The sequence below is a fragment of the Rhinopithecus bieti genome, unplaced genomic scaffold, assembly GCF_001698545.2.
Source record: "Rhinopithecus bieti isolate Rb0 unplaced genomic scaffold, ASM169854v2 scaffold_34544, whole genome shotgun sequence".
Classification (NCBI taxonomy): domain Eukaryota; kingdom Metazoa; phylum Chordata; class Mammalia; order Primates; family Cercopithecidae; genus Rhinopithecus; species Rhinopithecus bieti.
The window spans coordinates 804,395-816,826 of record NW_016814795.1 but is presented as its reverse complement, the minus strand read 5'-3'; the positions used below and the strand labels follow the sequence as shown (position 1 = coordinate 816,826).

At 34.5% G+C, this 12,432-nt stretch overlaps 1 protein-coding gene across 1 annotated transcript in view; it reads left to right on the top strand.

The window, feature by feature from the left end:
* SEMA3A (semaphorin 3A) overlaps positions 1–3,502 on the top strand; it is a 231,727-nt gene extending 228,225 nt beyond the window's left edge. The window contains exon 18 of the mRNA XM_017852379.1: positions 22–3,502. Coding sequence (XP_017707868.1) covers positions 22–477 — 456 coding nt within the window. The 3' untranslated portion in view covers positions 478–3,502. The remainder of the gene's footprint in view (positions 1–21) is intronic.
* Positions 3,503–12,432: the final 8,930 nt, after the last annotated feature.

Sequence of the window (12,432 nt, the reverse complement as noted above, 5' to 3'; positions counted from 1 at the left end):
GCCTTTTTTTTAACCTGCTAGATCAGAGTGGATGATCATATCATCAGGACAGATCAAGGCCTTCTGCTGCGTAGTTTACAACGGAAGGATTCAGGCAATTACCTCTGCCATGCGGTGGAACATGGGTTCATACAAACTCTTCTTAAGGTGACCCTGGAAGTCATCGACACAGAGCATCTGGAAGAACTTCTTCATAAAGATGATGATGGAGATGGCTCTAAGACCAAAGAAATGTCCAATAGCATGACACCTAGCCAGAAGGTCTGGTACAGAGACTTCATGCAGCTCATCAACCACCCCAATCTCAACACGATGGATGAGTTCTGTGAACAAGTTTGGAAAAGGGACAGAAAACAACGTCGGCAAAGGCCAGGACATACCCAAGGGAACAGTAACAAATGGAAGCATTTACAGGAAAATAAGAAAGGTAGAAACAGGAGGACCCACGAATTTGAGAGGGCACCCAGGAGTGTCTGAGCTGCATTACCTCTAGAAACCTCAAACAAGTGAAACTTGCCTAGACAATAACTGGAAAAAAAAAAATGCAATATACATGAACTTTTTTCATGGCATTATGTGGATGTTTACAATGGTGGGAAATTCAACTGAGTTCCACCAATTATAAATTAAATCCATGAGTAACTTTCCTAATAGGCTTTTTTTCCGAATACCAACACCTAACAGAGAACACAGGTGAATGCAGTTGTTCACTTTAGCAGACTTAATGTTTCCTATGAGATTTCACTGTACAGGTTTGTCTTTCTTCTTTGCCTGAGAAATAAAAATGTCATTTGCCATATTGCCATCTAAAGGAGAAAAACTGCATCAGCAAAGCCATTGTACTGAACTAAAAGTTTAAAATGAACTGCATGGATTTACTAAGCTGATGAATATTCCAAAACGTGGTTGGATTCAAGGATATATTTTGTCTACCGGCCCTCATGTTTGTATGTACTTGAGGAGTAAAATGAGTAAAATGATACTGAATGAAACGTTCTGTGGAAATATTAAAAAAAAGAAAACATAAGCCATCCATCATCCAGAAGAAAAATGGAGTACACTGATCTACTACTGATGTCTTCTTTCAGCTTTGATCTAAAGATGTATTTTATTAAAACTATAATTTAAATGTACCATGACAAATATGCAGTAAAAATTAGTTGTTTTCTAAGCTAGAGTAGGATTTGTCTTACAATTATTGTGCTATGTAGTTTTTGTTTTAAAAATTCCAATGGTGTGCTGCTTTCTTTGGACATTTTATTTTCAATTCTATAAGACGGATAGATGATATTGTTCTAGAAACACATATACATCATTAAGAGTGAACCTCTATTACCAGGATAGAAATTATGCTTTATTTCTCTGAGAAAATCAAACAAACGGAAGCTGTTCACACCTCCCCTTCTTTAAGCATTACCCAAATTAATTTTTACTTACATAATGTTCTTAGGAAAAAAAACAGAACATTTAACCAGGAAAAAAGGAAGAAAAAAGTTGATTTTTAAGTGCATTTTACTATAATGAATCAATGAAGGGAAAAGGAACTGCATATTTCATGAAAATAATAAGCATTGTCTTAATATACTGTTAATAGAAAATGTGTCTTAATTCTGTGCTTGAATTCCTGCATGATATTTGAGACAAAGATCTCTCTTATGATTCCACTAAGAATTTTATCTGTGTCACTTAATTTTTTTGAAAGAGAGAGATCAATAACTATTCAGAGCAACATGTTAAAGGCAAAGTTTCCAACCATTTACATCTGTATCAGGTGCCTCTTATCTTTCCTTATTTAAGACAATTATTTGTACAAGAAACACATGACTCTTTTCATGTCCATGGGAGGGACTTTTCTACAAAGTATTTTCTAGGATGCAACCCACATTTAAACAATGTAAAACTCTTTGTTTCCTGCAACAACTTACAAAATAAGGTAAAAGACTAAAATTCAAGATTTGCTTCCTTCATTGTCCCAAGACGATTCATTGAGAATCACTGACTTTGAGATATTTAAAACTTTCAGCATTATACTGTGGTTTCTTTTGCACTGCACTCACCTATTCAGGACTCCTCCCCCAGGTTCCTCATCATGTACAAGAATGCAAAGAAAACATCTTATTAGCAATTAATGAAGCAACATTGAAATTCTAATTCTAGCTGTCTTTGGATTCTAATTAACTCAGCATCAATTTCTCACCTCAGACTACAGTGAATTTTTATTTTCTATCAGCTGAAATATTTCACAGATGGAAGCTCATGTTTCAGTTTTAATGATTGCCTTGAATAAACAAGTTGTTGCCACTTGTTTCAAACAGAAGCCTAAAAATAATCTACATTCAATTTTAGGCTCCATTGACTAATATGGTGTTGCTTTTGGAAGTACTGTACATCCTCAAATGGAAGCCGAATCGTTAAATTATTTGAAGGACACACTACTGTACAGAAAATAGTGTTTGAAATATAAATCGAAGAACAAAGAGTGCTCCAAAAAATAGGTCATTCTTTTATTTTCATAAAGTACCTTAACTGTACTAACATTCAGTGTTGTGTTTCATTCTAAATTTTGCAGCTGAAATAAATTTATTTGCAATAGCAGAAATACCTTATTATTCATCCTCAAAAATAAGGGATTTGAAGGGATAAAGATTATATGATAACTTTATAGAAGCCTTTCAAAATCTGAATGCATTTTGTTTAGCGTTATGAAATGACAATAGAAAAAAAGTCTCGACTTCAATTAAAAGTTACACAAATAAACAAATCTACAGGCATGTCTTTATATACCATCAGGTCTAAGTTTTCAAAGAAAATGGTAGATATGACTTGCAGATAAGTAACTCATTACAGTCATAATCTCTGCCCATGTGTATTGAGAGGGGTCAGTTTGCACGAAAAAGAATTATTGGCCCATTTAATAATTCAGCTTTAATAGACTTTGTCATATGCATGAATCATCAGAGATGAAACTGTTTGAGAGACTCATGTGACCTTATGAAAATTACAACAGCAGTCTTAAAGTATGAAAAAGATGCATCACAGCAGAGACATTATGGCCCAGTTGATATCAAATGTAAAATGTAAATGCATGTAAATGCACACTTCATTTTATGTATTATTTAGTAATTTTCAATGGAATGTGTTTAATATTTTTGCTACCTACACATCAGGCAAAAAAGATGTAAATAATTTGGGAGAAAAAGAGAAAGAACAGTGTAAAATAAAACTTTCTATAGGTACTCCATTTCAATGCATTCAACATCCTAAAATGCAAGATTTTCCCACGCAGGTGACAAGGTGGTTTATGTACTATATAAGGGCAGAAGGTGCGTGCCCATTCAATAAGCATGTTTTTTGCCAGGTAGGAAATATGTTCCATATCTGTATTTATCATTGCATTTCAGATGGGAACTAGAAAACTGGAGAGAAAATGTAATGAAACTGCTGCTGTAAATTATTCCTTTTAGCATGTATTCACTTGCTAAATACACATTTCTTCAAAATATTTGAATTCAGATGTCTTTACTATTCCCTATAACATATGGTGTTAAGGAACATAAGCTCATAAAATATTGAGAACCAGAGTCAGGTTGCTACATAATTAGCTAACAGATTTCTTCATTGTAGTCATCTGTAAACTGGATTCTATATTTATGATGAGGATGTGAATTTTTACACCCTTTAAATTAAATATTGTTCTTTTAATGTCATACCTAAAAGGAAATGTAGGGATAAATTTTATAATTTGTCATTTTCATGATCAGTTTGGTTTTATTCAGGATCTACAAAGACGTCAGATGATTGTTATTGAAATAGCTAATCTTAAAGGTCACAGACAAGCGTTTTATTAATATGCAGCCATTAGTATAATATGTTAAAATCTTTGTTGTATTAGTTCATTTTAAAACACAATTTCCATTCAATTTGATGAAACTCTATCAGGTTTCATGATTTCAAAGACAGACTTAAATAGGATTCAACATTCCCGTATTATGTAATAACATGTTAGAATTTAACTGGTCTAAAACCAAAGACATCTATTACTTTTAACTTGATTTGTAATAATTATTTGAAGTCAATGTTAATGTTTACAAATACATGTTTCCATAAAAAAGAAAACAGCATTTTCAAAATCTGTAAAATCTTATTAGTTTGTTGGATCTCTAAAATTTTCTTAAACTAGTTAATTAAATGAACATAATTTTTCAAGTTAATAAATTAAGAAAATATCTAAATGAAAGAGAGAAAGAAATCAATATATGTGGCAGCCCATATATTAAGGACAGTTTCACAATCAATGTAACCAAGGAAAACAGCTTTGTTATCATTTCAAACATGCAGGCACACACAGGCAGAGGCAAAGCTGGAACCAAACCAAACAAAAAGATGATTTTAAATATAAAAAAACTGGGCCTCTAGACACTTTGCCTTTTAGAACCAACTTCCTACATGTCCAAGTAAATTCCACTGATAGATCTTGAGTATCTACAATGTCCTAGGCATTATGTTAGGTGATGAGGACACTAAAGTGAATAAGACATAATCCTTGTTCTCAAAGAACTCACACTGAAATTAAGGAAACAGAGCGAGATGACTTATCATCATCTAATCCAGCAAGTCTTTCCTGATCCTCCCGTCCCTAGTTCAAGCTAACCACCTTCTCTGTGCTAAACCTGTGCCTTGTATATAGCTTTTATTGTCACACTACCCCAGTGTGTGGTTTATTTATTTATGTTTCCATCTCCATTTCTAGACTGTGAGCTCCTTGAGGGCAGGATTTGTGTCTAATTGATCTCTGTCCCCAGTGTCTAGCATGATGCCTGGTACAAAGAGGGAGCCCAATAAATCACTGTTGAAAAGAACCAAGTTACCATATGACAACTGCCAAATACAAGCTCACAATAAAAGTAGTATGGATCAAAGGAAAAAAAAAAAAAGGAGGAATTAACTTGTGGAGAGAGATCATGGGTGCTTCAGAGAACAAGTGACTTTCCAGCTGTCAATCAGTCAGATATGCCTAGATGAAGAAACAGAATGACAATCTGAGTAGAAGAAATAAGGAGAAAGGAGGAGAGGTGCGAAAAAAAGTCCTTTTTCTGAGAACAAGTATTCAAACAGATAAAACACAGGTTTCATGAAGAAAAGTTAAATGTCCCACTACTATGAGTCAAAATGGTGCATTTGCTTTTTCCTGGGTTTTGATTTATCGCCCTCTGTTTGTACCCCACATTCTCATCCTTGACACAGACTGTCATATGTCATGCATTCAGCCTCCCACACTTCCCCCCCGCAATCTCTTTACCTTCCTTCTTAATGTTCACCTCATTTATCTTTACTCAGTTAAAGTCATAGCACTAGGCAGTGTTCTCACAACCGTCTTCAAACTAATCCTTATTTCATAATCTCTTCTCTAGTTCAAACCACCACGCATCAGCTGAAACACTGAATTCTACAAATAAATATTTACAGGAAGCTAACTTCATCAGAGACTCCTCTGTGCTCTGACTCAGTTCAAACGAAAGTTTGTGTTATATTTCACCCACCTACAGCCTTACCTCACTCAGCTAGCATTAGACTACTCAGCAATGAGTTCCAACATTGCCTTGCTAAAAAGCAAGGCGGCTCACAAACAAGACTTCAGCAAAGATAGCATTAAAATATGAAGTTTGCATTTGTTCAAGGCATACCTTAGTTGGAGTAATTCATGGCCAAGATAGGCAGACTCCTACTATTTTAAACAAACAAACCAAAAAAACTTTTTTTAAAAAATGAGACCCACCTTCATCTTGAATATGTCAATCCCACACCACCATTTTATTAATCTGTCATGTTTTCCTCATATAACAAAAGAATGGATTTTATTTCTTTTAATCTAAACACTATACTTGTATATACAATGTTTATTTATATAGGACCTAAGCAAAATTTTTTATAGATGTGTTCATGTCATCACAATTCAGGTAATTTGAAGTCTTAACTTCCGTCTTCTCTCTTTCTAAATCTCACTGAAGCATTAGACCTCAAGTAAATACATTTGTAAAAAATCCATGTCATTTGTGTAGCTCAGTTCTTAATGTTTTGTTTGTTTTGTTGATAACTAATTCCAGAGAAGCTTAAACATTTTCAGACAAAGTTTTCATCTAAAATCAAACAGCCACTTTAGGAATTTTTTAAATACACCACAATTTTTAGGGATTTTCATCCCTCAAAAAAGATTGACAGTTTTATTTAGCCCTCAAATATTTGTATTTTACTCATGCAGTGTTTTCAATTGCTGATAAATGTGAAAAACTTAGTTTAAGTCTGGGTCTGTATATACCATTCAATATATTCAATTTAAATTTAGATTCTGATGAATAATGGTCTAAGTATCCAATTTGCATTGTTGCCATCTACCAATTTCAGAATCATTGCTCATTTTCTTCTTTGCAGAACTTTTGACCCTAATAGCATGCCTGTTGAAATTATTTTTATTGTATTTGGCTTCAGAAGTGGTTTAAATTATTACCCAGTGAATATTAAACAGTATCACAAAAATAATCTGTTATCCATATGGAAAAGAATACTGTCAAGGAGTTTATTGAATTCTTAAAATATTTACTCAAAACATAAGAGAATACTTATCCCAGGATTATTCTATTTTGATCAGAACAATTGTGTAGTCATTAACTTTAGAAACATTACATTGTTTAGGTTTCTTCTCTAACTTTCTGACTTCTCTAAAATCCAAAACAAAACAAACAAAACTCAACAAGTAATCTAGATGGCAAAATCATTTATCATTTAAAAAGTAGCAGGTCCTCTTCCCCTCAGTGAAGATTTGAATGTAATTTGCAACTGTGACCATACTGGTCTTCTTCTTCTAAGCTCCTCTTGGTCCTAGACATTGTTTCTAAAAACTACATCATATCAGGAAGCTCTATATTCATGATTGAGAAGTAATATTCTTGAACTTCTAGAAGGGAATATTTATATAATTTATAAAATTTATATCAATAACCCCAAAGCAGAAACTCTTTATAATACATTGTACTGTATTAATTTAAATGTAATAATATAATATTAAACAAAATCAACATAAGCTCAAGTATAGAAGCATTAATACATCCTAAAGTGCTACAGTTACTGCCTGGTGATAGTAACATTACATTTTTTATATTCGTTGTGTTTTTAGATATTATATTCACTACCTATTTTTATATTAATTGTGTTTTTAGATATTATAATCTACATAATTTTATGATATCATGTAGGCCTTTTCGTATGAAGTAGGACACACAGCCTAAGGATCCTGCACAACATACTGTACTTGGGTTTTCTATGGTGAGTGAGAATTAGCCTCTGACTTTGAGAAACTCACAATCTATTGAAGAGAGGGAAACACAATATTTAACATGATGTGTTATACAAGGGATATAATAATAGTTGTAGTAGTCATATTAGTAATGATAGCAGTAATATCAAGTGTTTACAACATACTGTTTCCCTTATCAAGTGCTTTATTTGTATTACTTTAATTATTATAACAACTCAAAAAATCCTATTTTATCCTTATTTTGTCAATAAAGAAACTGAAGTACAGAATGGTTACATAACTAACTGCTCAATTCACATGATCAAAAGCAGTAGGCATAAAGTTCTAATTCAAGTATGGTTTACAATTACCTGTGTTTCCAGAAAGATAACTAGTTATTGTAAATACAATTTAAGGTGCCATGCTGTATGGAAATAGAGAAAAAAGATGTCAAAGACTCTTAGAAGATGAAGGAGAGAATAGGGAGTGAACTGACCTAGAAAGAAGGGAATATATCTTTCACTAAGACAGGAGAGATCATCAAATAGGAAATCAGCAGAGCAGTTAAACACAGGTTTTGGAGACCTGCTATACCCATGTACTTAGTGATGTCTTTGAGTATTGATTTGTTTTTACTTCTCTGGACCTCAGTTCGCCCATGTTTGAGATTTTAATATCTCAGTTCTTCCATCTATATGAGATAAATGATAGAAAACTTAATTCACAGAATTGGGGTAATAGTTAACATTGACATATAATGTTTATTGCTAACACCAATATTTACTCACTTTTCTTGATTTCCATCCTGATAATGATGAGAACATGATGTTCTTTCTCATTTCCAAATAAAATGTTTTTGATTATATCTATTACCACCTTCTGTAGATCTTTAGCCCTCTACTTTCTGTCATTAATTTCTCTTGCTTCCCATTTTAAAGTAGTAGTTGTAAAAAAAATAGATATAATCTCCCTTAGTCATGTCTTTCATGTGAGCACTTTTCTACATCTTACCTTTGCCCATAAATATTTGCAAAAGAAATTCTAAATGACTCCTAATCAAAGATAACAGATGTTTGACTTTTTATCCTCTAAGAAAACCACTGCATTAAGATACCAGCACTTTTATTTTCCCAACCATAAGTAACATGTTTTTTTTTTTTTTTTTGAGACGGAGTCTCCGCTCTGTCACCCAGGCCTGGAGTGCTGGGCGCGATCTCAGGCTCACTGCCAGCTCCGGCCTCCCCGGGTTTCACGCCATGCTGCTGGCCTCAGCCTCCCGCAGGGATAAAGCTGGGAGCTTACAGGCGGCCGCCACGTGCGCACCCGGCTTAGTTTTTGTAGTTTTTAGTAGAGACGGGCTTTCACCCCGTGTTGGCCAGGATGGTCTCGATCTCCGTTGACCCAGTCCGTGATCCGCCCGTCTCGGTGCCTCCCCCAAACACAGTGCTGGATTACAGGCCTTGAGCCCACCGCGCCCGGCCCCATGTTAACTTTTTAATTCCTAGTTTTGGAGCTACTGTCTGCCATCATGACCTCTAAGAATGTATTTTAGAGTACATTAGGCAATTATTTTTTACTAAGTAATCACATATTTAATTCTTTTAATATATAGTTTTCAAAGTTAGCGTTTTCCAGCTCAAAAAGGAGACAGTTTTCTATACACTACCTAATAAAATATATTCCAGAAGACAAAATGATTATTTTTATACAGGCTCAATGAAATAAACTATATGATATTAAGTGTGTTTTCATATATGAAAAGATTTGAGACACAGTCTAAGCAATTGCAAGTGCTGATGAAGAGCTTTCAAAAATAAAATCAAACTCAAAAAACATATATTGTTGAAAAAATTCTATTTATTGTAATAAGATATAATTCACAGGAAGAAAATGTAAGCAGAGGCATTTATTCATAGTCTCTAAAGAATGCATGAAAAGACCACTACCATAATTCACACCTAAAAAGATGATAATTTATGCAAAATCATTCCCTTTAAAAAGTAGAGATGAAAAGAGACGTGACACCTCAAAACCCTGCCAAGCTAGGGATAAACATAAGAAATAAACCATATGTGTTGTGGGAGGCAAATCCACAAAGAAACTGTTAGGCAAAAATAAAACCAAACTATGACATGATCCAGATGTTCATTAATACGAAGGTCTCAGCACAGTCTGATGGACTTCAAGGTCTGGTATGGAAGGATAAAAGTTCCAAAAGTGTGAACACTGATTGGCTTCAATTATTTGGTAATCTTTTTTAAATAATTGCTTTTGTTTGAAGTATTGTCGTCTTTAAGCTTTAACTATCTTGGAAATTGATAAAAGCAGCACAAAAAGATGAAATGGAAGTGCAGGCTTCGAAGTACAATCATTTTGTTCATAGAAACTTAAAGACACCATTTGGGCTGGCCCCCAGAAAAGACAATTGTATACATTAGAGTTTAGACAATCTAAAAGGGAGAAAAAGAGTAAAGCCTGTACTCAAATATTTTATACTGTCCATAACTCAAAAGAGAATTAATTTAAAAACCCAACAGGCTATACATTATTGTGTATAAATATAGCCATGGTAGATAGCACTGAGGATAATTTTCAGATAAAATTTGAACTAAGATTTCTTTCATGCATTGAGTATAGATCCACCATTTATACATATCTAGTTCTAGGCATATCAAAGTTTCTGAGTGCTTCTTAGCAGTTGTCCTATGTTTAAATGTCTTTCCCTGAATACAACACAGTTCAGTTTACATACTCAGCTTTCATTTATTAGTCACATCATGCTAAAATATTTAATACAATATTAAGAGATTGAATTGGAAAGTGCTCAAAAACTTTGGAAAATGAAGACATAATGAACCAGAAAAATCTCAAGACTGGGAGGGTTGAAAGAGAGAATAGGGGCTCAAAAAAGCAAGGAAATAAAATGCATTGATTTTAAAGGGAAGTAACAGCGGAAAAAGAACAAAGATATCATCTCTTTTATTAACAGTGCAAATGTTTGGATTACTGTCTTGTTCCTTTTTTATCCTTCTGCAGATCCTAATCTTATGAGCTATCGATCTCTTTAGATTGTCTAACATGGGTAACCATCCACTAAGTCCAGCATACTCAAAACATGTGATAAAAGTGTGGAATATGGACATTTCTATCACCTGGGAGTTCATGAGAAATACAGATACATAAGACCCACACCAGACCTACAGAATCAAAATCAACGTTTTAGTCAATTCTCAGGTGATTTGTGTGCAAACAACGCTTGAGCTCAATGCTTTTAACTCCCAGGCCACAGTGTGGTACGAGTCCATGGCCTGTTAGGAATGGGCCGCACAGTAGGAGGTGAGCGATGGAGGAACCAGCATTACCACCTGAGCTCCATCTCCTGTCAGATCGGCGGTGGCTTTGGATTCTCAAAGGAGCACGGACCCTATTGAGAACTGTGGATGCCAGGGATCCAGGTTGGGTGCTCCTTATCAGAACCTAACTAATGTCTGATGATCCGAGGTGGAAGAGTTTCATCCCGAAACCATTCCCAAAACCCCTGACTGTGGAAAAATTGTCTTCCACAAAACCAGTACCTGATGCGGAAAGGTTGAGAACCACTGCTTAAGTAGTGATTCATAAAAATTTGCATCTCACTCTTTCAGGGGCACAAATTTAGAGTGTTCTTACCCAATGATTTGTCAAGATTTCACTGACCCAGTGGCTCCACTCCGGCTTTCTCCTGTCTGAGTTCTAAGAAGGCTTACCTGCTTCCAAGGTTTGCTGTCCTTAGGGGTGAGGATCAGATACTAAGATGTAAGGGCCCTAAAATATCAGGTTAAAATTACTTAGTGCACTGATGAAAAAGAGACTATTAAATATCTCAGAGTGGTTGTAATGAAAATCATTAGAAAGTATTGTGTTCTAAGTAATATTTACTCAGCAATGATATAGGGTAAATTGGAGGTAGGATAATTTCTACTCCTATTGTTTCTACTATTCTGCTTTTCTTCTTCTCTTTGTTCTTCTTCTTCTTATTATTACTATCATTATTGCTATTGAGACACAGTCTGTCGTCTAGGCTGGAGTGCAGTGGCGCCATCATGGCTGACTGCAGCCTCAACCTCCCCAGGCTCTGGTGATCCTCCCATCTCAGCCTCACGAGTAGCTGGAACTACAGGCAATGCCACCACATGCCCAGCTAATTTTTGTAGGTTTTGTAGAGGTGGGGTTTCACCATATTGGCCAGACTGGTCTCTAACTCCTTCACTCAAGTGATCCGCCGGCCTCGACCTCCCGAAGTGTTGGGATTATAGGCATAAGCCACTGCACCTGGCTCCTATTTAGCTTTTCAAAAGTAATGCATCTCTTATAAAAAAAATATATGATAAAAAAGAATATGGAACATCCCAACTATAGAAATATTTTTATCCAGCTGACAAATAACATCCTTAGGTGAGTCAGCGCATTGCAATGTAATGGTAATGAAATGGAAGAGTATACTTTATAGATAATGTTATCTTCTCATTTCTTTTAGGCTTTCAGTGTAATGAAAGTACACATTTTTCTGAATTATTACAGTATTAGGCTCCATGGAGTTTGGCAGCAGTGAGAGCTGTTTGATTTCTCAACAATTTTTTTCAGTAATTTTCACAGTGTTTTTATTCTATGAAGGAAATACAGTAACTTAAATATTTCCTATAAATAGAAATACTCAGGTTACCAACTGAAAGACCTTTTAAACTAAACTATGCAACTTTAGCAAAAACAGTAATCAGAGGCTATTTCCTTAGAAAATTTTGGTGCCATTGAAATCCAATAATATATACAGCCAATATTTAAAAATACAACCACCATTAACAATGTATGCATGCATACATGCTGTATATTTCTAAGATTTATTTTTCAATTCTTACTGGGTGGTCTACTACTGCTTTTTACACTACAACCAAATGATCCCAAGTTCAGGGTTATTGAAAATCATCATAAATAAAATCCATGTGTGCATTGTTTAAGTACCAGAGGATATTTACAATGGTTTCAGCAAGTTTACCCATTCACCGCCCTCATCAATGTTTACCATTAATTGTACAATTAAATTTTTGCAATGATGTTAAAATCACTCAATAATCTGTCCCAAAAAATTCAAGTAGGATCATGAA